The sequence below is a fragment of the Cyrtonyx montezumae genome, unplaced genomic scaffold, assembly GCF_038088225.1.
Source record: "Cyrtonyx montezumae isolate F1298 unplaced genomic scaffold, pur_monq_1.0 scaffold_10, whole genome shotgun sequence".
Taxonomy (NCBI): Eukaryota; Metazoa; Chordata; class Aves; order Galliformes; family Odontophoridae; genus Cyrtonyx; species Cyrtonyx montezumae.
This window is the reverse complement of record NW_027071826.1, coordinates 7,712,245-7,734,907: the sequence shown is the minus strand read 5'-3', so window position 1 is coordinate 7,734,907 and position 22,663 is coordinate 7,712,245. Positions and strand designations below refer to the sequence as shown.

The following is a 22,663-nucleotide window of genomic DNA, read 5'->3' as shown; positions in this document are numbered from 1 at the left end:
ACGCACACGCACACGCACACGCACACTCGCACTCACACCCGCGGCTGAGAGGGAAAGTATCGCGAGAGCGGCCGGCGAACAACCTGCTCCGCAGCTCCGCCGGCCCCGCGCCGCGCCCGCGGAGCGCCGCGCACCGCGCACATGCGGCCGCACAGCACCGCCGCCGCCCCACGGTGAGTACGGGGCGGCCGAGCCCCGCGGCCCCCGGGAGAGAGCCCAGCAAAGTTGCGGAGAAAAAGGAGGGAAGGAAGGGGGGGGTGGCCGAAAAGCGGCTCCGCGGTGCCCCCCCCCCCCCCCGCTCGCTCCGGCGAAGGTCACCGCGGTGCTGCGGGGAACGAGCTTGCGGCGGGAGGGGTATGGGGGGGGGGGGGGGGGGTCGTGGGGGCGGGCTCGGGGCAAGTTTGTGGGATTTAATCGCGGGCTATAAATGGGGCTGCTGGAACTTTAAAAGGCAGCAAGCTGTGGTTGGCTGGTAGCGAGATTTGGAGTAACATATGGCATTAAAAGGCGCACAGCTGGAGGTAGCATTTCCATCGCAGTGAAGTCAGAGCAGCTGACTCTCCAGCTTGCGGTGTAATTAGCAAACCGAGCACTCCTCCTTCCCTCCGCCCGCCTGCCTCCCTCCCGCCGCGCCGCGCTCGCACCCGCACCGCTCCGCGCTCCTCCCGCACGGCTCCGGCTCCGCACCCCGGGAAGGTAAGAGCCCGGCGGGCACCGCACCTGGCCCTGCCTTCCTCCCGCCACTGATCCCCCCCTTCGGCTTTTAATAACTTCGAGGAAAACTTTTTCCCTTTTTCCTTTATTTTTATTTTATTTTTTTCTTTTTTTTCATTCCTTATTTCCTGCATGCGGAGCTCGGGGGGGTGCCGCGGCTCTGCCCGCCCCGCGCCCTCGCACCCCGTACCGGGAACGCCGCCCGCGGGGTTGTGTTGTGGTTCGGTGCATGACGACGGGGGAGAAAGTTTAAGTGGGGGCTGCGTGCGGGACGGGGATGGGCTGTGTCGGGGATGCCCCGAGCTGCGTGCCCGGGAAGAGCCGCGGAGTTTGGCGGTTATTTTTTTTTTTTTTTTCTTCCCGTGTTTTCCTCTTAATTTTATTAAGTGGAAGAAACAAAGGTGGAGGGGCTGCTGCTTTTGGTGCTTTTGTTTACTTCCAATCAAGTTTTTCCTGTTCGGAGCAGGTGCGAGGGGATGAAGAGCTGTTGTGCTGTCTTGTTTTTTTTTTCCTTTTCCCTTCTTATCCCTCCCTCCCTCCCCACCTGCTCCCCCCTTTAATAAAAACCATTACACCCAATTAACAGCAAACGCTATCTCCGTGGCTCTCCTTTCGCCTTGCGTTACCCCAAAGCCGATCTGTTTGCTCCAGCTGCTAGGAGGCTTTAGTTTACAGTAGCATTCAAGTTTTTCCTGTTTTGAACAGGTTATGAAGGAAGAATGGAGTTTCCAGACCATAGCCGCCAGTTGCTGCAGTGTCTGAGTCAGCAGCGTCACCAGGGCTTCCTGTGTGACTGTACTGTGTTGGTTGGAGAAGCTCAGTTCCGAGCGCACAGAGCCGTCCTCGCCTCTTGCAGCATGTACTTCCATCTTTTCTACAGGGACCAGTTAGACAAAAGGGATATTGTGCATCTGAACAGTGACATTGTCACGGCCCCTGCCTTCAGCCTGCTGCTCGAATTCATGTACGAGGGGAAGCTGGAGTTCCACAGCCTCCCGGTGGAAGATGTGCTGGCCGCTGCCAGCTACCTCCACATGTATGACATTGTGAAAGTGTGCAAGGGCAAGTTGAAAGATAAAGAATTGGGCTCGGAGGAGAAGCCGGGCGATGAGGCGGCCGCGCTGGACAAAACGGAGCGTTTTCTCGATGAGTTTGAGCCGGGGAGCAAAGCGAAATCGGAATATGAGCGAGCTGTGGGCAAGGAGAAGGTGGGCTCCCACCCTGCCTGGCCCTGCGGCACCCCCAGCCTCAGCCCGGCCGAGGCAGAGCCCTGCACGGCGGCAGCTGGAAAAACAAAGGCGAATGTCAATAGTTGTTCGGGACCTTTGTCCCAAAGGTCCGCCAGCCGTCCCCCGGTGCTGAGCGAGGCCGACTGTGCGCTGGATTTGTCTTTCAAGCCTGTGCTGGGGAGGGATTCCTTGCAGCCCTCCTATGCCTTCGGACAGCTGGCTTCCGACAGCCAGCAGCAGGGCACCGAGCCGCTGGTGAAGGATGAACAAGAGTCGCTGTCAGAGCGGGAGGACGGCGAAGCGGGCAGTCCGGAGAGTCAGCATTTTGGGAACTCGGCCAAGAGCCTGGTGACAGGGTTAGGACACATGTTCGCGGGGAATGGCAGCTCTCACGCCCGGGAGGAGGACCTAGACCACGAGCGAGAGGAGAGCGAGGACGACATGGACCCTGCGGACATCTCGGCGGGCGTGCTGGTGCCCCCGGGGCACATCTGCATCTGCCCGCTGTGCAGCAAGGTGTTCCCCAGCCCGCACGTCCTGCAGCTGCACCTCAGCTCCCACTTCCGCGACAAGGACAGCGCGCGCAGCCGCCTCTCCCCCGACGGCGCGGTGCCCACCTGCACCCTCTGCGGGAAGACTTTTTCCTGCATGTACACCCTGAAGCGGCACGAGCGGACGCACTCGGGCGAGAAGCCCTACACCTGCGGGCAGTGCGGGAAGAGCTTCCAGTACTCGCACAACCTGAGCCGCCACGCGGTCGTGCACACCCGCGAGAAGCCCCACGGCTGCAAGTGGTGCGAGAGACGCTTCACGCAGTCGGGGGATCTGTACAGACACATCCGCAAGTTCCATTGTGGCCTTGTCAAGTCTTTGGTTGTTTGAGACATGGGGTTCTTATTATTCCCCCCCCACACACCCTTCTTAAAACAAAGCAGGAAAAAAGGCAGCCTTTGAATCTTTTGTTTTTAATTTTTTTTTCCCCTTTTATTTTGGTGATATTCACTTTTCAGGTATTTGATCTTTAAAAGATGCAGAGGTACACACTCCAGAGGCCTTTCAATGCAATCCTGCCCTGCCCCTGTCCCCTCTGCCCCTCAGATCTTCCCGTATGCACCCACGTTCCGTTATTAATGTGAAACAGTCTCAGTAATTCTGCAGTGTCTGTTCTCATGCTGGAAGTACTCGCTTCGTGGTCAGGGAGGTTCTATTTATTTATTATATTTTAAGTTGGAAGGATTGATTGTTAAGTTCCAGAGAAATGCTTGGGTCCTGTTAAGCTCCCCTGATCCATCTGCATGTTGCCCTGAAAAAAAAAATCGGAGAGATGAGCAATGATTTCAATACATTTCAGTGCAGAGGAAGTTCTCTGTGCACATCTTTCAGTGGCTGGCCACAGCCTTATGGTGCTGGAAGAGGCCCTAAACTGGCTCAGAAGGTGAAGGGGAGTGAGAATTCCTGGGTATACCTTAGGTACTGGTCACTTTTTGAAATCATTATATTGGAATAGCTCTGCAGTCAGTCCTACAATTTGAATGTGAAGGTTTGCCTCCAGGCCTGACTTATTTCCCTCCTGTCCATCCTCTTCTGTGTACTCACCTATGGACCTGCTCTGTGGCCAAGAGGGCTGTGCAGCCCCAGTGGGCACAGACCCACATGGTCCTTGGCTGTTTTCATCCCCGTGTTGGCACACAGGGACTGATGTTGTAGGAAACACTTTGGCCTGGTGCTGCTCCCAGAGGCAAGAGGTGCCCTGCTGCCTTCCTTGGATCTGCAGCTCAGGATTTAATTTATTTTTATTTTTCATGAAGTTGGTGAGAGCCCTCTGGACCCGGTTCTGTGCAATCCCTGAGGGTGGAATGAAGGGAAACCGCTGGAGGGAGGCACGGCCCAGCTCTCCCCCATCACGCCCAGCCACTCACCACCTTTCCAGGGGAGGTTTTTGGATTTGGGGTTTTATTTTTATTATTATTCTTTTAGATTTCTGCAAGCTGAGGCTGCCTGTAACCACAACTAGCGTTATTCCAAACACAGTTCAATGTCTTGCCTGGTAGGGCATCCTTTTGGCTGTGCGTGTTGGTAAATGTCAGATGATTCCCACCCCATTGAGTTCTCCATTGGAGGTACATGTGTGTGGGGCTGAGATACAGCAGTGGCATCTGAGGGTTCTGACTGCTGATCTCTGTTACCGATCTTCACCAATTTTCCTGACACTCCTGGAACTGTTTTGTGAAACACATAAGTTTATTTTTAAATGAACGTGAAGCACTGAGTTTATTTTTATTTTTATTTTCTTTTAAGTTGTGCTTAAAATACTGTATTTCACCTTATAAAGAAAGATTTGCCTAAAGCCTTCCCCCCTCCGGTCCAAAACCTGAGCACTACCTACATAAATAATATGGGATTGATTTTTATTATTTTTTTATAAGTACGTACTTCCCTTTTTAAGAAAAATATATATATGGAGATATACTTGCTACAGCCTCCTATTCATCTCTTGAACTATGAATGTACATGTAATGTGAAATTTTGCTTCTATTTATAGTTTGGGGTTTTGTTTTCAGTCTGATTTCTCAACTGTAAAATATTTTTGCTGAACCTGTTACATATGGAAGTCGTGGGAGAGTACTTTATCTTGAACTTAAGTGTCTTTGGTACCGTGGTCTTATTCTACTTAATCAGTTTTTTCTATTTTTTTTCTCCTTTTGTTGCTGTGATTGGAAATAGCACTGAACAAAATCTACTAAAATTAAGTTATTTTTTTTCTTTCTACTAAAATTAAGTTATTTTTTTCCTCCTGAAGATACTTGATATAGTATTTATTAGCTTTTTTTTTTTGAAGTGGTATTGTTACTGTTAATCTATTTCAGAACTAGTTACTTTACACTTTAAATTTAATGACGATGGTTTTTGCATGTTGAGCGACATGTAAGCAGTTAATGTAGAGTCAGCATTACTGAAGCTGGAAATCTTAATTTTGCATTCTTGTTACGGTTTTTGCCTTTCAGTCTTCAGTTTGTTGGGTTTTCTGTTGGTTGTTTCTTTTTTTCTTCTAAGAACATAATATAGGATGTGCCATAAGACATCCCTAGTGTATGGAGCAGGGAAAGGTTGAACCGAGTTTGTCTGACATTAGTGTAGGAATAACTCATTAAACTGATGCTATGAGCGTGCTCTGTACTGCAGTAAATACAGGGCAGAAGTTTTTTAAAAGGAAAAAAAAAGACTTTTCTCATTCTTTCCTCCATCACAAACAAGCTGTTCTCATAGTCTGGTATTTGTGTTCCCACTCGTCATAGCTTGAATTTCTAAAGTAAAGATGTTTGCACTTATTTTTGTTCTTAAGGTGACTTTTTTTTGGCTCTCTGTGTGTGTGTCTCTGACTTACAAGTTGCAATAGCTCTGTGCGTGTTTTCCCAGGGGTTCATGGCTCTGCAGAGAAGTACTCAAACCATTGCACACTCGGGCTCATCTTTGCAAGAACTCTTTCACTGTGGGGCAGTCGCCGTCTCAGTAGGGGATGGTGCTGTGCTGCATTTTAAACACTGGATTTGTCTTCTACTGCAAACAAATACTGTGAAGTTGATGTAAAAATAACAACAGCAGAAAGAAATAACTCTCTCACACACACACACACACACACACACACACAAAAAAGGATATTTTTAATTGTTTTTAATCTTTGGTGCAGTTCAGATTAAATATGTATATTTAAAGACACTAATTTTTGTGGGAAAATTTTTATAGTATACAGGATGTAGAAAAAGCTATTGGAATGGAGTATATTTTATAAAAGCATTCTATCACTGTTTTATAGTGAACTATTTTTCCCTCAGTGTTAGCATCATGCTGTTAGCTTAGATCTGACAATCGCAGGAAGAGTGATTTCAGCTGTTGTTAGCGCTTAGTTTTGCGTGGAGTTCTGTTTGCAACTGTATTGGTATGTGCTGTACAATGTGACAATCGTGACTAGGATTGTTGTCTTTACAAATTTCCATGAAATAAAATGTGCTAGAGTTGTAAACTTGAGCCTCCTCCTCCCCCTTTAGCGGAAGGGGAGGGTGGTTGGGGTAGTTCTTGTGATGTACAGGTGGTGGTGCTGCTTTTATTTTGTTTGTTGTAGACACATTACAGCTGGGAAAGACCTCTAAGATCTCCTAGTCCACCTGCCACCAACATTGCCCACTGAAGTCGATGCTTTTTATTTATTCATTTTTAGGGTTGGTGGGAACTGTAGATGTGCACAGTGCTGTGTGTGGTTAGATCCTGACTGAGTTGACATGGATGGAGGGAGTTGTATGGGCACCAAAACCTTGGTGGAAGAGCTGAAGTCTGTCCCAGCTTTTGTTGTCCTGCAGCTGTTTGACTTCAGCAGGAGCTGGGGTTGGGAGGAGGAAGGCACGAGCTGTGTGCACCAGCTGCTGTTTGGGGTTGTTTTGCACCTGTATTATGTCTTTTATTGCTTAATTCTTGCGAGGCAAAGGGCTCTGCTGCAGTCAGGCTGCTTTGGGATAGTGCTCCTTAAGAGAAGGGCAAATGAGAGGTAGTGCTGGTGTGGAGGGCACAGCTCTGCCCTCCTGGTGTCAGGAAGTTGCTTCCCTGCAATGCTATCAAAACAGGAATATTTCCAGCACTTAATCATTCTTGGTGCAGCCTCTGCATCCATCCTCATCCATAGAGAGAGCATAGATGTGTGTCGTTCCTGCAACATCTGGTTCTGAGGCAAAATCTTAGAAATTCTTTCAAGTCTGTAGTTCTGCTTTTGGAGATGGAGGGGGGGTGCGTGGGGGGGTAGAAATCTCCCTGCAACTGCTTTGTCTGTGGCACGCTCTTTCAGTGAGTGGAAGGAGGTGTAACTCACCCTGCTCAAATCTGAGTGCTGTGCTGTGCTAGGCAGGCAGCATGCTTTCCTTGGTGGAGGTGGGGAAAGGGGGGGGGCTGGAGGTGGGTGGGAGAAGAAGCAAAAAGAGCTCCTCCTGGGAGATGGACAGCTATAAATAACTGCATAGACAGGGGAGCAGCCCACGTCTATGCTGGTGTGGGCATGCTGTGCCCTTTTTTTTTTCTTCTTTCTTTTTTTTTTTTTTTTTTGGTTGTTGTTATCAATAGCTAATGTGAATTCTGGCACTCCAGATCCTGATGTCTGTCATCCTGATAACGTAATTAAATCTGCAGAATGTGAAAGAAGAAACCTGGCTGCTGAGTGGATGCTGGAGGGTCTCTGTGCATGTGGAGGGACGAAAGGAGCCTTCAGATGCCTCCAGGCACGGGTTCCTGGCTTGCAGGTACACAAGGAGTGCTGCTGCCCTTCATTATGAGCCATGGGTGATAGCACAGAATCATTAAGGCTGGAAAAGACTATTAAGATCACTCAGTCCAACCCCAGCCCACCCTCACTGTGTCCCTCAGTGCCACATTTCCACAGTTGTTTAACACCTATAAAGATGATGAATCCATCACCACCACGAGCACCCTATGCCTGTGCCTTATCACTCCTTTCCAGAGAAGGAATGTTTCCTGCTGTCCAACCTGAAGGGATGTCTGTCCTAGCCATGCTGGACTGTGAGGGCAGATGTCCTCCAGGACTAAAATCCATTATGGGCTCCATAGATTGGAAAGAGTCAATCCTGCAAGGTGCTGGCAAAGTGGGTCCCTGCTGCTCTTGCAAAGCTTGCTTCTTTTTGAGGTGAGTTTTATGTGGTGTTTTCACTTATTTTTAGTTTCTGTTTCCAAGTGATTTCCAGAGGTGATCTGGCCTTGGGTATGCATAGCAGTGGCTGTGGCCATGTGTCATTAAGTGCTGTTATACGTCTGAATGCCACTGAGTACCAGCTCTTCCCTAGCTTGGACAATAGGGCGTAGATTAGATCCCAGCCACCAAGGAAAGTTCATGCTGGCCCATGGAGATGTGACCAGGTGAGGTTCCCTAGTGCTGTTGCGTCCTACCTTGTGGAACTGCACAGGTGAACGGAGACTCCAGGCCAGTGATCAGGAAAGCATCCACAGAAACAGTTGGGGCTGGGGACTGTAGGATCTCTTGCCCAGGTTGGTGGTGACACCTCTGCTGTCCAGCTTCTCTGGCTGTCATTGTGCCATCCTAAGCTTCAGTTGCCTTTGAGTGCTTTTCTGTGCCTTTTTGCTGAGGTATGTGCATAGCAGGACGTGAAGCAGCAGCTGTTATCTGAGGAAATCAATGGCAGGTGTGACCCAGCAAAAACAGCCTATGTAGGACAAAGCTGGGCTCAAGTGAAATGGAGTACGGCGTGGTTGGCGTGTGAAAATGCCTTGCCCGAGGAGGAGGAGGAACTGTGCACATAGTGACCTGCTTGGGGAACATTTTGTCTCAGATTACCTGCTGTTTGGTGCTGGGGAGGACTCGGCTGGAAGTGCCGTGGATTGAGCAACTTGGCACACGGTGAGCTGTCTTTCACCACAGCATGTCTAAGGGCTGCTGCTCTGCTGCCCATGCATGCAGCTGAGGTGGGGACAGTGGCTGCAGAAAGATGTAGGGCAGTTTCCAAACTTGTAGCTCTGTGTACCACTCTCTTTCTGACTGGTTCTTTTCATCCCAATTAAAAATAAATAAATAAAATCATTAGCGCTGTTTAACTGGAGGAGAAAGAGTGAACAGTTTGGTTATTGTTACCTGTTTCCTGTTTGTTATGCTCCCTCACACAGCTGCACGCTTCTGTTCACAGCTGGCTCCTGTGCCCTTTCAGGAGGAGCTGTTTCAGAAAATGAAAGTAGTTGCCAACCTGGCTTTAAAAATAAAAACCTATTACTGTGGATGAATACAGGGCCTTGTACATGCACTGAGGCAGTGGTGTTGCCTTCCCTCGTGGGAGGTCAGTTCCCTGTCCCCTTCAGCCCCATGGTTTAATGCTAGCAATGTTGGCCTCAGTTCCCCTTCCTGAGCTCCCAATTCATCTCCTTAAGCCCTCTCAAGAAGCCCTGGAGGTAGAGGCTTTTCCCAAGTGGGTTTGGAGCAACGTGTTTTATGTAAAGCTTAGGACAACATCACTGGGAAAGGGATGATATCAGATTTACTAACACAGGGATTTGGGGAAAGCATTGCTTCAAATTGTACCCTTACTTGCAGGTTACTCCTCACTCAGGATGACTTAGCCCACATACTAGGTGCTCTCTGTTCCCCAACCTTCCTTATCTTTCCCTTTTTTCCTGAGCTATCCAGGTGGTGTTAGGAACCATCTGCTGCAGTGATTCAGCAGAATCCATTTAGTGCTTTCCCAGTGAGGCCAGCATCTGCCAGGCAAGGGGGAGGCAGTGGGGAAGCCTAGCACATCTGCTGCTGTGGCTGTGAGAGAGGCTGGGGTCAGACCCCGGCCTCATCCCAAATGCCCCACGGATAGTGTGCAAGTTGCAGCCACCCCACTGGGTGCACTCTGTGTCCCTAGTTGTGCCTTGCCTGGCTCAGGCCAAGTGGTTAATTATCAAATGACCATTTTGGCTCGAGTTGTGCTCAGGAAGAAGCTGTGCCACAGTTTGCTGCGGTGTCTGCCTGGTGCTTGGCAGGCACTGGGCGTCCTGGCTGGCATGAGGTAGCAGCCAGACAGGGCTGTCATCCCTCCCCAAGGTCACACTGAGGGAGCTCAGGCTGGAAACATGAGCATCACGATGCTCGGTGTGCAAGTTGGAGGAAATAAGGCACTGAGTTTCCCCTCTGGGGCAATAAAGCAGCTCCAGTCCAGCAGGACTTTGCAGGACAAATGCAATGTGAGTATGGGCTCCAAACATGCTTGCAGGAGGGAGAAAGGATAATCCCAATTCCCTGTTGGATATCACAGATCCAGAATTTACTTGGATGGGTTCTGGACAGTCGCTTGACTTCTGCTCTGGGGTGGGGGTAGATTGATTGTGAAGATGACAAATGATATTAGTGGGGCTGACTTCCCAGCCCGTAGGTGAGACCCACTGCTGCCAGTGTCTGGCAGCAGCTGCCAGCAAATCCTGAGTCAGTACAAAAGGTAACTGCCTGGCAAGGTGTTTTGGAACCTGTATGGATTTGAGCCTCTGGCAGGAAACATAATACATCTTGTGTTCAAAAACCCATCACATCTGTGCTATAGGTTATGGCAACAAACGCTGAGCAAGGAATGGGAATGGGCATCTACATTTTTCATGTAGCAGAAAGAATCTTTATTTTACAAGCAGGCCACAGACATTTGGAGGAGCAGAAACTTTTATCTCCCTTCATTTATAAATTAGTTAAAAAATCTTATTTTTTGGTAGGCCAGGACTAGTTGCAAAGGCTGGGACTTCAACCCTTCTGATGTCTAGTCAGCTGAAGAAGATGATTTCCTTTTAATCATTTCTTTAGAGATCCTTTTACATGGCAAACAGCTTTTCTTCTTCAACTGTTTTGTAAGCAATGCTATTCCTACTGCTGCTTTGGGAGAGGGCTGGAAGAGCCCTTTCTGGACATCTGCTCTGTCCTCCCACCCCTGTGCAGGGATGGCTCAGCTTCTCATGCTATCTATAGAGGTGTCTGCCTGTCCCTTAGCCTGGAAAGCTTGTTTCTCCCTGTGATTCCTGACAGGCAGTGCATGCTCTTATGCTTTTGTCTTTCATTTAGGCTCTGCTGGCAGTGTGAAGGATGAGCTGTGAGGGTGGGCTTGTGTGGTGAGATCACTAAACTCACAAACCAGACATGGATGTACAGTCTTGGGGAAACCTACCAAGGTGCAGAACAAGCTTATTCTAAAGCCCTACAATAGCTTCTTACATGGCCAGTAAAGATACAGGAGGCCCCACGACATGAGAGACAGGCTATTGAGGCAATACGTGTATGAGAGGGAAGGGCCCAGAGGGGCTCTGGCCATTGTGAGCCAGCTCCAGGCCAAGGGGAAGGCCGAGCAGTGTTCCCCGCTCCCCGTTGGTCCCTCTAGGTTATGTTTTGTTTCCTGATGCCTACACCTAGGAGACAAACTTTACACTCCATGGCTCTGCAGGAGCAAGGAGAGTTTGCTCTAGCTCGGGTTCACCTGGAGGTTGAATTTCACTCTAGCCACTATGCACATTGTGAGGTGGTGGAGCTTTAGGCCCCTTGCAGCCTATTGGGGTTTGGGATCCCAGCCTAGGTCTTTATTGCCCAGATACAACCTGCAGGAGCCAAGATAGTTTTAGGGAGGCGGCGATCTGGGTTTGCAGACTTGAATGCAGAAATCACAGTTGTTTTTTGGAGCAAGGTACAAGCCTCTGGGCATGGTCTTACTCTAAAATGTAAGTGAAGGTGTTGCTTTGTATTGCTCCCGGTGTTTGTAGGGATGGAGAACCCCCATAGCAGTGAGCAGGGCAGAGGCACTGCAGTGCTGCTCACAATCAGCAGGATCCAAATCTGTTCTTATCTCTAAAATTAATCATAGAAACATAGAATCATTACGGTTGGAAAAGACCTCTAACATCATCCAGTCCAACCCCAATCTATCTCACCATGACCACTGACCATGTTCCCTCAGTGCCACATCTCCATGGTCCTTGAACACTTCAGGGACAGTGACCCCACCACTCCCATGGGCAGCTAAAAAGCCTGACAGTTTCAACAGTAAAAGTCACCTGTCATTTTTTCGTGGGGGGCTAATTTTTTTTAAGCCTTCTTGTAAAACTAGAATTTATGAGATCAGACAGCACTTTGTTCTACAGTATTTGCAAACATCAAAAGCTGCCAGAACTTACTGAATGCGGCTCTGAAGTGCGATGTGAGTGCAGCAGCTTCCTTGAGGTGTTTTGCTGTGCCTCCAGTTGCATACTGGCAAGTTTTTGCAATGCCTTACTGCTCACCTTCAAATACAAACTTCTGGCTCTTTATTTCATTTATTTCAAACCCAACAAAAATGTCAGCTGCCTTCAGAATCAGGAAACCTAGGAGACTTATCTTGGAAAATTGTTCTTCAAAATGTGCCTTTTTATGTGCATTTTTGTTTGTTTGTTTGTTTGTTCATTTGGCCTTCAGGGTGCATAGCATGGCTCTGTGTAGATGATGGAGCACAGGGAAATGCAGGAGGGTATCAAGAATGTAACTACAAAAGCTGAATTCTTCCCCCAGGATGATTTCATGCACAGCCGTGATATCTGGATCTCTTAATTCTCGCCTCAAGTTGACATATCCAAAAGTCTTGTTGCTCAAATGTCAGTGCTGGGAGTTTCCCTTGGAGAGCCCTTTTCCACATCATGACCTGGCACAAGCTCCCTCTGCTTTTACAACTGCATTATGCTAAAGGAGAAAAATAGATGAACAAGTGTTCTTACTGTATTGCTGCCTTTCGGCACTGCAGCCAAAACTATTTAATTTGTGGGGAGGTTTACAAGTTGGTTTTTTTTCCTTATTATTCTTTTTGATTTTCAGACTTCTAGATGAAAGTCTTTAAGCTTGCCATCCCCCTAGATTTTTCACGTGTGAATGTACCGAATTGCTGAAAATATATCTCTTCACAAGGCACCTGTTCTACTGCTGGTATCCGACAAAGCTCTGCCCTAGTAGGTGCTGCTGGGGCAAACTCCAGCTCTGCAAAGCCTTTCTCTGCGTGTTGCACAACTTTCAGGCAGGCACAGCGGGCTACCTGCAAGTCGCTCCCACTTCCTTGTGTACTTTGAAACCCCGAGGGAGGGAGAGAGGAAAATGACTGAGTTATTGAGAACAGATGTTTCACAGTAGCAGAGAAACAAATATTTTGTATTTATGCTGCTTCCATCCAAGGGTAATGTTAACACCGTTAACTTGCCCTTTCCTTGGCACAATCCAGCTGCTGAGCAGAGCTGCCTGCTAATACAGTTCTTCTTTAGAGAGGGATGAGCAGCGTGCTCCTGAATATACACAGTGTGAGTCCTCGTTCTGCAAGGCTCACTGCTGCACCCCTTCACCTCTGTGTCATCCTTCCCCTTGTCTGACCCATCGGTTGTCCCCTTGTGAGCAGCAGATTACTTTGCACAAACAGGAAAGACTCTAACCAAAGCTTTTTTGCAGCTTGCTTCTTCTCTAGTTTCTGGGTAAGGAGCAGACCTCATTTTTTATTTTTTTTTCTTTCTGGAAGAAACCTACCTACGCCTCTTTCCAGGTCTTTTTCATATTCTTGCATGCCATCCCTGGGATATAATGGGCTTGGGGACCACAGCTATCCCTCCATCCCCTCTTTGTCAGCCTAGAATCATAGAGTCACAGGATCATTTGAATTAGAAGGGACCTTTAAAGGCCATAAGGTCCAACTCCCCTGCAGTGAACAGGGACACCAACAGCTCCATCAGATTCTTATGTTGCAAACTGCCTTCCTGGCTTCCCAGCCCCACAGGTCACTGTCCTAGGAGCAGCTCCTGCTGCATGCTGCAGGCGGTTACAGTCAGCATTGGAGTTTCCTTTGGGCTTTGTCATGCTGTCATCTGCCAGTTGGCTCCTTGGGCCCTTAGGTTCTCTCCTTGATGGACCTCTTCATTTGGAGTCACTGCGTGAGGTCTTTGCAAATCAAGCCTTGGGGCTGCTCTCTATGAGGTGTTGCTCTTGGTTTGCTGCAAAGCTTTCTGCAAACCTTTGTTTTGTTGTAATAATAGTAAGAGGGAAAAAAAGCTGATGAAGTTCCCAGTAGCTCGATGGAGTCTGTTAGTGTCAGCAGACAGGATAATTTACTCAGCCAATTGTTCTGGCTCTGATTATTTACAGTAACCCTAAAAGCATTGCCTCCCTCCCAGGAAGGAAGCGCTGGTTGCTTTAAACAGCAAGAAAACACGTTAAACAAACTGAGAGGAAAATGCAAAATGCAAGCTCTGCTGCTCCTCTTGAAAACAAGCGTGGTTTTGGGACAGAGCCTCTGCTGAAGGAAAGCCTGCCTGCACCGAGATCGCATCACCACGCACCGTTTCTAAACGTTCCCCCAAGGATATTGCTAGTCTCTGTGTATGAATAAGCCACTTAGAGTGCATAGCTGCTATATTACAATTTCTTAAGAGGTGCTGGCATCTGGAGAGATTACATTCCACTGGACCCTGCGATGGAAAAAATGAGTTCAAGAACAAAGAATGAAATCCTCCATTCTGTGCTCAGAAATCTGATCTTCACCAAAGGGTGAAGATGGTAGCATGGACCTTGAAATTGCCAGTGCTTCGTGCAGCCTTTCCCTTTTCTGCACTGAGCCATCCATAGAATTAAACTCAGAACCACGCAGCGGGTGGAAAAATCTCACCGGCGAACTTGGTGACACTGAAATGCATGGGATTAACAGCCCCGCCGTGCTGCTGCCTCTGTTTGCGGGATGGGCACAATTGGCACCGCGCTCTTGGCACCTCTTGGCTCTGTCGAGACACCTCTGCGGGTAGGAGGGCGATGCCGAGCGCCTGGACGCCCGCCAGCCCGCCCAGAGCCGCACGCACATTGCAGTGGAGCTGCAAAATGGAGATCGCCCACTCCCAGCAGCCTGTGCCGGCGGCTGTCTGGCAGGATTGATGGTTGTCACTACTGAACGCCGCTGAGCCGGAGCCAAAAGCAAATGAGTGGATGTCCTCGTGAGCCTGCTCAGGGAGGGAAAAAATGGAAAAAGATTAAAAAAAATAAAATAAAAAAACCTAAGAACTTTTTTTTTTTTTTTTGTCAGTTTAGAAACTAAAGTAGAGAGCCTCGTTCCACTTTGTGATTGCTTAGCTGGAAAGAAGGGATGAGGCTGAGAGGAGTGCCTGCTGCAAGCAGAGCCGGGAGGTGAGCAGCTCTCAGCTCCTTGGTACCGTGTTGCAGTGGAGCAGATTCTAGGGGGAAAGAGGAGGTGTCCTCCTCTGCTAAACTTCTCCTGGGATGAAAGATGAACATAGTTTAGTGGTAAATAGTGGTGAGAGATGAACATTTGGACTAGAGGATGTTGGTTGTTTTTTTCCAACCTTGGTGATTCTGTGATTCTATGAAAGGGATGAAAGGGCAGGTTGATGTTCCTTAATGGTTTTCTCTTTTTCCATGTGGAAATCGAGGTCTGGGTCTGCTCCAAGTTGTGATCATAGCAGCAGCTAATGCGTGACTGCGGTGAGTAGCTGGCTGGTCAAAGTGGGGACTGAATTTGTGGAACCTGAGTGAGGGGCTGTGTGGTTTGATGGTTGGACTAGATGATCTTAGTGGTCTTTCCACATTTAACAATTCTATGGTGCAGCCAAAGGGTTTTCACAAAGCGTTGATGGAAAGGAACATGGCACTAGGGCCTGGCTTGGGTGTAATGTCTGAACTGAGCTTGATCTGCACCAACCGAGCTGAGGTCAGGCTCTTGCCTCCTTTAGTCCTGGTGTGGAGCCCATTCACGTGGCAGTCTCCAAATTCTTCACACAACACAGACTAGTACCTAGATCAACGTGTAACGAAGGGTGAGGACAGCCTGGAGTATGGTGTGCATCCATCTGTGATCCCTCACCTTTTGAATAAGGAGCAAAAAGGGACACGGTTAGTGGGCATGGTGGTGATGTGTTGATGATTGAGCTAGATGATTTTAGTGGTCTTTTCCAACATTAATGGTTTTATGATTCTATAAAAGGAAGGAAAGAAAGATGGAAAGGAAAGATATATGTTTCCTTTTCTCTTCTATGTTGAAAAAAATAGCTTATTCAGCTGCCTGCTTCCTCTTTCCTTCCTTCATGTCCTTACTCTGGTATGATGCTGAGAAAAAAATATTTTCCTTGGCCGTGTGTTCAGTGTGAGGTGGATTTGCTGCTCCCTGGGCTGGGGAGCAGCTTGGTCTGCACTGTCTCACTTCTGCTATTCAAACTGTGATGATTTTTCTGGGCAGACCTGAACTGGTCAAATAAGATCCTTTCAGACAGATCCTGCTAGAAACACCATGAGTGTATCTTTGAGTTACATCAAAGGATTTGACACTGAAGGAAGTTTTGTGCTTGCATCTGCTGAGGGAAAGTCTCCTGCTCTGTGATGTGGCCTCTGCAGGATGTGTCCCTGTGTTTTCCTCCTGCGTGTCTTGAGGGGTGGGATTGTCACAACTGCTGTCTGTGCTGGAGCAGCATTGGAGGGAAAGGTGCATTCTTCTTGTGGCACTCACAGCACCTACACTGCTCATTCCTGGGGGGGGGGGTACCAAGCAGCAGAGACAAAATGCATGGTATTTATTGTCTTGGCAGATAGCAAAAGCACAGCTACGTATGCTGCAGAAATCGGTGTGCTTACCCTCTCTCTAGGACACTGAGCACCAGCTGCATGCTCCCACCTGGTACAGAGCTAGCACAGCAACCAGCTGGAAGGATGCGACTGCAGCAGCAAGGCTGGGACGGATGTTCCCTGTCCTGCAACCCAGCGTTTCTTACACAGCAGCTCCTTCCCTGTTTGTCCTCCCATCTCTGCTCTTCAGATGGGTTGTAGATACTAGAGGAGGAAGCATGGGGCAAACATCACTGTGACCTGTAGACATTAATTCCTCACATAACTTGAGGTCTCAGCCTAGAGGCCACCTAATCAGCTGGTTTGAAACAAATGCTTTTTACTTTGCTGAGCAGGAACTTCCTCTCCTTGTTTGCTTCAGAAAGGTGGAAGGTAACATGTCCTGCCCCTGTGCAGCAAGGGTCCTGCCCCGCTTTGCAACCCAGCAGCCACCTTCAGACACAGGAGCTTTCCATGCTCCTCTGCTTTAGTGAAAACAAGATCTGAGTGCTAAGATCATGGAGCATTTGCTGGCTATTTGTTTGTATTTTGTCAAAGATTATACTTGCTTCAGCTCCTTCTTCCTACTTTTTCCTCATTAGGTCAGATGGTATCTTTTTATTAAGCAGCATAAGAAAAGAACGAAGATTTAAACTCATTTAACCTTGACTATAGCCATTAGTTAAGCAATTAAAATTAAAGGGTGAGTTAATGGGCAGTGTCAAACATTGGGAGAAACATCTGCTGTAATAGAAGTGTGCCTTTTAGCTGATGAATAATTGATCCTCGCTCCTTGGTACCTAGGTCTGTGTGAGGTGGCAGTGCTGGCCCTGCTGGAGCGTCACTGGGTGTCCCCTCCCCAGACGTGGGCTCCAGGACAGCAGAAAGACATTGCCACCACCACTTGAGGATGCATTAAGAAAACCTGCATTGTAGCTCCTCGGCCAAGGTCATTTCTCTCAGTTCTTTTGTTTTCCTGGGATCAGATGTGTTATTTCAGGTCTAGAGGAACTGATAGTCTATTTTTACATCTTTATTAATGTGTGAGTGGATGGATGTGGTGTCTGTCTGGACACCAATAGCCGGGGATGTAGATGACTCAAACTGCTTTGGATTGTAACACTGAGCTAAATTAACTTGCTTTTTGGCAGACAGCAAATGTGAGTGAATGTCTTTGCTAATGCACTGAGGACAACACTGTAAATATTGACCAGAATTTGAGGGGTAAACAGCAGAAAGCATTTATCTCATGACAGTGATAATGCTGATAATGCTGAAGTTACTTCTGTAATGCTAAGATCTCCCACAGAAACTGGATTTGTGTTGAACTGGTCTCTGCGTGGGTTGGATTGATGGAGCAAGGTCTCTCCAGTCACACAGACCTGCTTTGATACCAGGATGGGAGCACTCTAGTGGCCTAGACACAGAACTGAGGTGCACTGGTGCATTTGTTGCGTGGGATGTGGGAGAGGGAAACCCAGGTCACGGGACGTTCTCGACGTGCTGTTTTCTGCATTGTCTCTTAACCCCTGAAAAATCATACAGTGTTCCTTGTGTAACACCTCAGACCTTGCGTGTGTGCAACCAGCTGAAGTGAGACAAGCCCAGCTCTGTGCTCCAGCTAGTTGTTAGCATGGCAAGGGGAGCTCCTCACCTTTGTATCAGGGTGTCTGAGTGCAGGCCTCTTTGTAGAAGGGATTTTGGAAAAAGCACTGGGAAGGAAACAGAAAATGTGGAATGAAAGTTAATGGGAAGGTATCTTTGAAATGAGTGTTAAAAGAACGTAGGTTCTTCTCTCTTTCTCAGGCTGTGTCTGGTCAAGGTTTAACCCACGGAGGTACAAAGCAGTAATATCCACTGAGAGAAAAGTAGCAAAATCACTTCCACACTCCCAAAGAAAACACATGTATAAATATTTGGTTTTCATATCCTCATCCCTCTTTTCTCAGGACAATTTGAGGAACTTGAATTTATGCACTTCAGGTTTTGTTTAAAATCAAGTCAAGATGTGCTTGCATCATAAGCATAAAGAAAGGGAAATAAACCAGGATGGGAAAATTATCTGTGCGCCTTCAGCTGGCGTTAGCTGACAGCAAGCAGAACCTGTAGTTTGCTTTCTTCCCTAATCTCACCCCCTGCCTTTGCCCTAGCGTCTGCTTGAACTTCTGCTGTTTTCAACTTCTTTTTCTGCTTCTTTAGAGCAGAGCAGCTCTTTCCTCAATATGAAATTGTCCCTGGATTATTTTCAAGTGTTTGATGCTTTTCTCCACTTCTGCCTTTCACTAGCTTGTCAATATTGTCTTTAATGACACACGAATGCAAACAGACCTTGCTTTTAAGGCTGCGTACAGCAGGCAACACATTTGGCTTGCTCTGGAAATCCTTGAACCAGGATATATTTAAACAAAATTTTAACTGCTGAGGTTATGAACATGCATAACTGCCCATCTGAATGTGTGTGGGACGTGTACAAAGAAGTTCATGTTGAACTTGAAGTAGGAGTTTTTTTTAAAGCAAAGATAGCTGCGAAGATGGATGAAGTAGGATTTTTTTTTTTAACTCTGAATTCTACTTGAGGAAATTAGAGCAGTTGGACAAGATCATATTCAAAGCTAGAATTCAGCCAGTCCATCTCTCACTAAGAAAAGAGAATATTTTCACGTTTCAGTAGCAAAAGAAACCCTCAGAAACTAAAGACTGACTTTTGCAATGTGCTGAATTCCATGTTTGGTGACATTACATAGATAAAGTGTATATATATTTTTTCAATTTGCCCCCAAATCCATATTGATATTTCCATGCCAAATGCAACTTCAACATTGTCCCTGTGGTGATATATGTGACATGTTATAGTAACCTGATTATGTCTTCTTGTCCATTAACTTAAGAAAATGACCATTGTGCTGTCTCTCACCCAAGGGTTTTGAATAAGGAGGCCATGAGGAAATTTCTGCTAAGCAGTTTAGCTGAGGTTATTGACTTAAATGAAAGCAAACTAGAGCCTTAGTCTGCTGTCCTTCAGGTAACTTCCTTAAACACCACTTTTTCTTGTGCAGTAGCCAGACATTATCTGTACTGACTTCTTTTCAGCCCTTCTGTTTACATCTACAGACAATAAATAGGGATTTGCTGCAGCTCAGAGCATTTTTCCCCCTCGTGCCACATCTTCCCAGAGAAGAGAAGAGAGCAGCAGTGGGTTATCTGAGGATATGGGCAATAGGAACAGTGATGTTAGAACAGCGGAGTTTATGCATGGGATTATAGGATAGCAGGAAGCTGCTGACTAATCTGCTCTAGGATTACCTTGTGCATTGACACAGCAAAAGATTTGGGTGGTAATGCCTAATTTTTCCTTACGGTTTTATTGGGATCGTCAACCAGTCTTTGCATCCCTGTGCGGGGAGGAAGGTGAGCAGAGATTTGTACCCAGAGACATCCTCTGCCTGGGCTGCTTGCCCAGATTTCCAATTCGGGCTGCATGCACACATCTCACCATGTGATGCTGGTCTTTCTGCCTGGCACATACAGGCCGGCACATGAGGGAGGTGGAACTGGTAGAGATGGATTCATTGCCAGGTGCCACACGTGGAAATGAGCAGAAGAAAGCACAGTGATGTGACTTACTGCCCTGTCTGTGAGTTTGCCTTTTTTAAGTTGCCTTATTTCAGGAATGGAAGCAAATGGAGGTGTGATATGGTAGGAAGCTTGGCATTGCTAGTTTGCCTTTTCCAAAGGTGCCCTCAGAGCCAGCAGGCTGCAGTCGACTCTTGGGAAGACAAAGACAAGTTGGGGAGGAGGAAGGAAGGAAATCTCTCATTGCAAACACAGCCTAAAGATGCTGCTGGGGGAATTCCGAGTAACTGTTGCTTCATTCCAAAGTAAAACAGGATTGATTTGGCGTTTTCTTCAGAAAAGCTGTTTGTGATGTTAGCAGCTATTCAGGCAAAATAAAGGAAAACTGTACAACTTCCGAGGGCTTGCGTGCTTTCCTTCTGCCAGCAACTGACAGCTCCACTCTGCCTGTCATCTGCAAACAAGCTGAATTACCGTAACAACAGTTGGAGGAATCTGTTTTTATAGCCCAGAAATGGGTTTTGGCCTTGCCCTTTTTTGGTAATCTGTTTGGAATTCGTTGGGGTTGGTGATCAACAGTTGTTTAAGGCTGCTGGCAGCCCGCTGGTCTTCACAGAATGAATCGGTGGTCTTGGGCCCTTTCCAGCTCTGTGCATTGAGCATTGCTTTCCCATGATGCAAGGGAAAGGGTGCAGTCAACACTAAAAGGCAGAAAATTTAAAACTGATGAAAGGAAATGCTTTTCCACACAATTAGCCTTTGGGATTTGTTACCACATGGAGCTGCTTACACCAAACATTTAGCATGTCTTTTTCTTTTTTTTTTTTTTTTTGGGGGGGGGGGGGAGAAGAAGGGTATCTGAGTATTTATATGGGAAACAGATTTTCTGAGGAAAAAGGTTCAAACATATAACAGGATTCTGAGGTCCTGAGCAGAAGTTTCAACTTCGGTTTGAGCAATGTATGTTCTTTCTGGACTGGAGCAAAGTCTTAGATTGCAACCTGCAGTCCCAGGTGAGCATCATGACCACAAGTTACACTGTTAATCCACTGTTATAGTTGTTTTTCCTATCAGTGGCTCACTCAGCAGCACAAACTTTCCAGGTGAATGCATTTCAGCTTTTCCCATTTCAGTGGGATGCTTTCCCTGTGCATCTCCAGGGATGTGATATGACCTGATGTGTGCTCCTGCACTTCACACAGTGCTTTCCTCATGATCTTCCTGTCTCTGACATAGGTTCCAAGCCCAGGTTTGTGTTTGAAAGGAGTTTTGCTGAATGGAGTGCTGAGAATGAGGGATGAAGCAAGCCTTGCTCCTGAGAGAGCTTTTTTATGGTCTCACAAGCTCTCAAGAGGCACCCAAGCTGGAGTTTCAGAGTGATTATTACAGTTATGGCCTCCTTGTGTCACCTCGTGATGAAATTAGCAGGGCATTTTGTGGTGGGTTTTCCTTTGTCTTTTGTTTTGAAAAACAAAAGATCTGTGTTTTGGTTTTTTTTTACAAAAATCCCCCCTGGGTTTTCCAGCTCCCCCTGAAATGACAAGCCCTTCATTTGGAGTCATTTTTCTACTCTCAGTTTGATGCTCACCTGACAGCCCGCATTTGCATGCAGGTGTTCCATTACACCGAATTTGTTCCAATGCACTGCAACCATTTCCATACTGTAAAATTAGGCAGTTTGATGAAAAAGGCACTTGTAGAAAAAGGCACTTGTAGAAAAAGTAGTCAGCTCACTCAGGCGCTCAGTGTGTGTGCTCCAACCTCCTGCTGGCCTCCACAAGAGCCATTCCCCTCCTGGCATTGTGCAGAGCAACCCGGATCCCCTCTTGTCCTGTCTTCCTTGTTGCCAGCAATAACAGTGACAGCCAGGCAGGGTTAGAAATGTCTTTTAGCTGATGTTTGCCCTCCACATTCTGGACAAAATACAACTCATCCCATGTAATCAAGAGGTGATTTGAAAAAAAATCTCCACCCTATTGGACTTGTCCAGGTCCCTGTCTGAACGTAGGCAGACTTCAAACATATACTGCTTATACTGAGCAGTAATAGAGTTGCGTGAGCATGGAGGAGAAGGTTTTGTCACTACTTTATCATTTACATTACACTAAGTGAACATTTTTTCCTATCATTTCTAAGCCTCAAAACACTGTATAAGCCGTGAAGCACTTTCTAAGCCCTGAAACAGGTCTCTCAACCACTGCAGGTTGAGAGCAGGAGGAAGCAGCTTGTCTCTCACTGATGACCCAAGAGCATCCTCTAGTGCATATTTAAGGTAATACTTGCACGTTCCTTGCCTGTTTGCCTTGCAAAAATAGTAATTACAAAAATGAGTAAAGGACCAAAAGCCTTTGTGGAGTTCATACTAAGTGGTAGCACAATATGCTAGCTAAGGAAGCAATGCAAGCACCCACAGTAAGTGCTTGCTGCTGTTGTAGGCTGGCTTCAGTAGGAGTTAGCAGCACCAAAAACCTTGTGGGGCCAAGCCTTTCAATGGTACAGTTATATAGCTCTCACCAATGAAACTCTGAGCGTCATTCATTTTATAATGGTAAATGTTTGTAAGTGTTCAGACATATTAAAAATGGAAGACTTACTGCAGAGAAACGTCTTAAAATGAGTGACGTATTTATAGAATAATGCCTGCAAGGGGTGTGTTTTGGCTACAAATGCATTTTGCTAATTAGCAAAGGTAAAAGTTACACCACCTCCGAGCCTGTGAGATTCTTTCTCTTGCCTCAAAAAAAAAAAAAAAAAAACCAAAAACAAACAAACAAAAAAACCTGCCCTACATGTTTGGGAGCAGTGAGCCATTTTCCCACACTGGGATATTTTTATTTTTGTTTCACTGCAAAAAACAAAGCATAATAAAGAACACAGTTAAAGATTTTAAAATAGCTGTTACAAGCTATTATGTGTATGTATATTATTATGGTATCATATGACATAAATCCAGTCCCCTCCCATGCCTTACATTTTATCCTGTAAAGTGAGAAATGTTCATTTCTCTGCCCCAGGAGGGAATAAG

At 47.0% G+C, this 22,663-nt stretch overlaps 1 protein-coding gene across 1 annotated transcript; it reads left to right on the top strand.

The window, feature by feature from the left end:
• Nucleotides 1-414: 414 nt before the first annotated feature.
• Nucleotides 415-3,510, top strand: ZBTB42 (zinc finger and BTB domain containing 42). Its single transcript, XM_065749381.1, has 2 exons — nt 415-696; nt 1,420-3,510. Exon 2 carries the CDS (start codon nt 1,434-1,436, stop codon nt 2,823-2,825), a length of 1,392 nt encoding a protein of 463 aa, XP_065605453.1. The 5' UTR covers nt 415-696; nt 1,420-1,433; the 3' UTR covers nt 2,826-3,510.
• The last annotated feature ends 19,153 nt before the right edge of the window (nt 3,511-22,663 follow it).

Bases quoted from the DNA above. Each gene is read 5' to 3' on its own strand.
- ZBTB42 (XM_065749381.1), top strand. From the start codon at position 1,434: ATGGAGTTTCCAGACCATAGCCGCCAGTTGCTGCAGTGTCTGAGTCAG.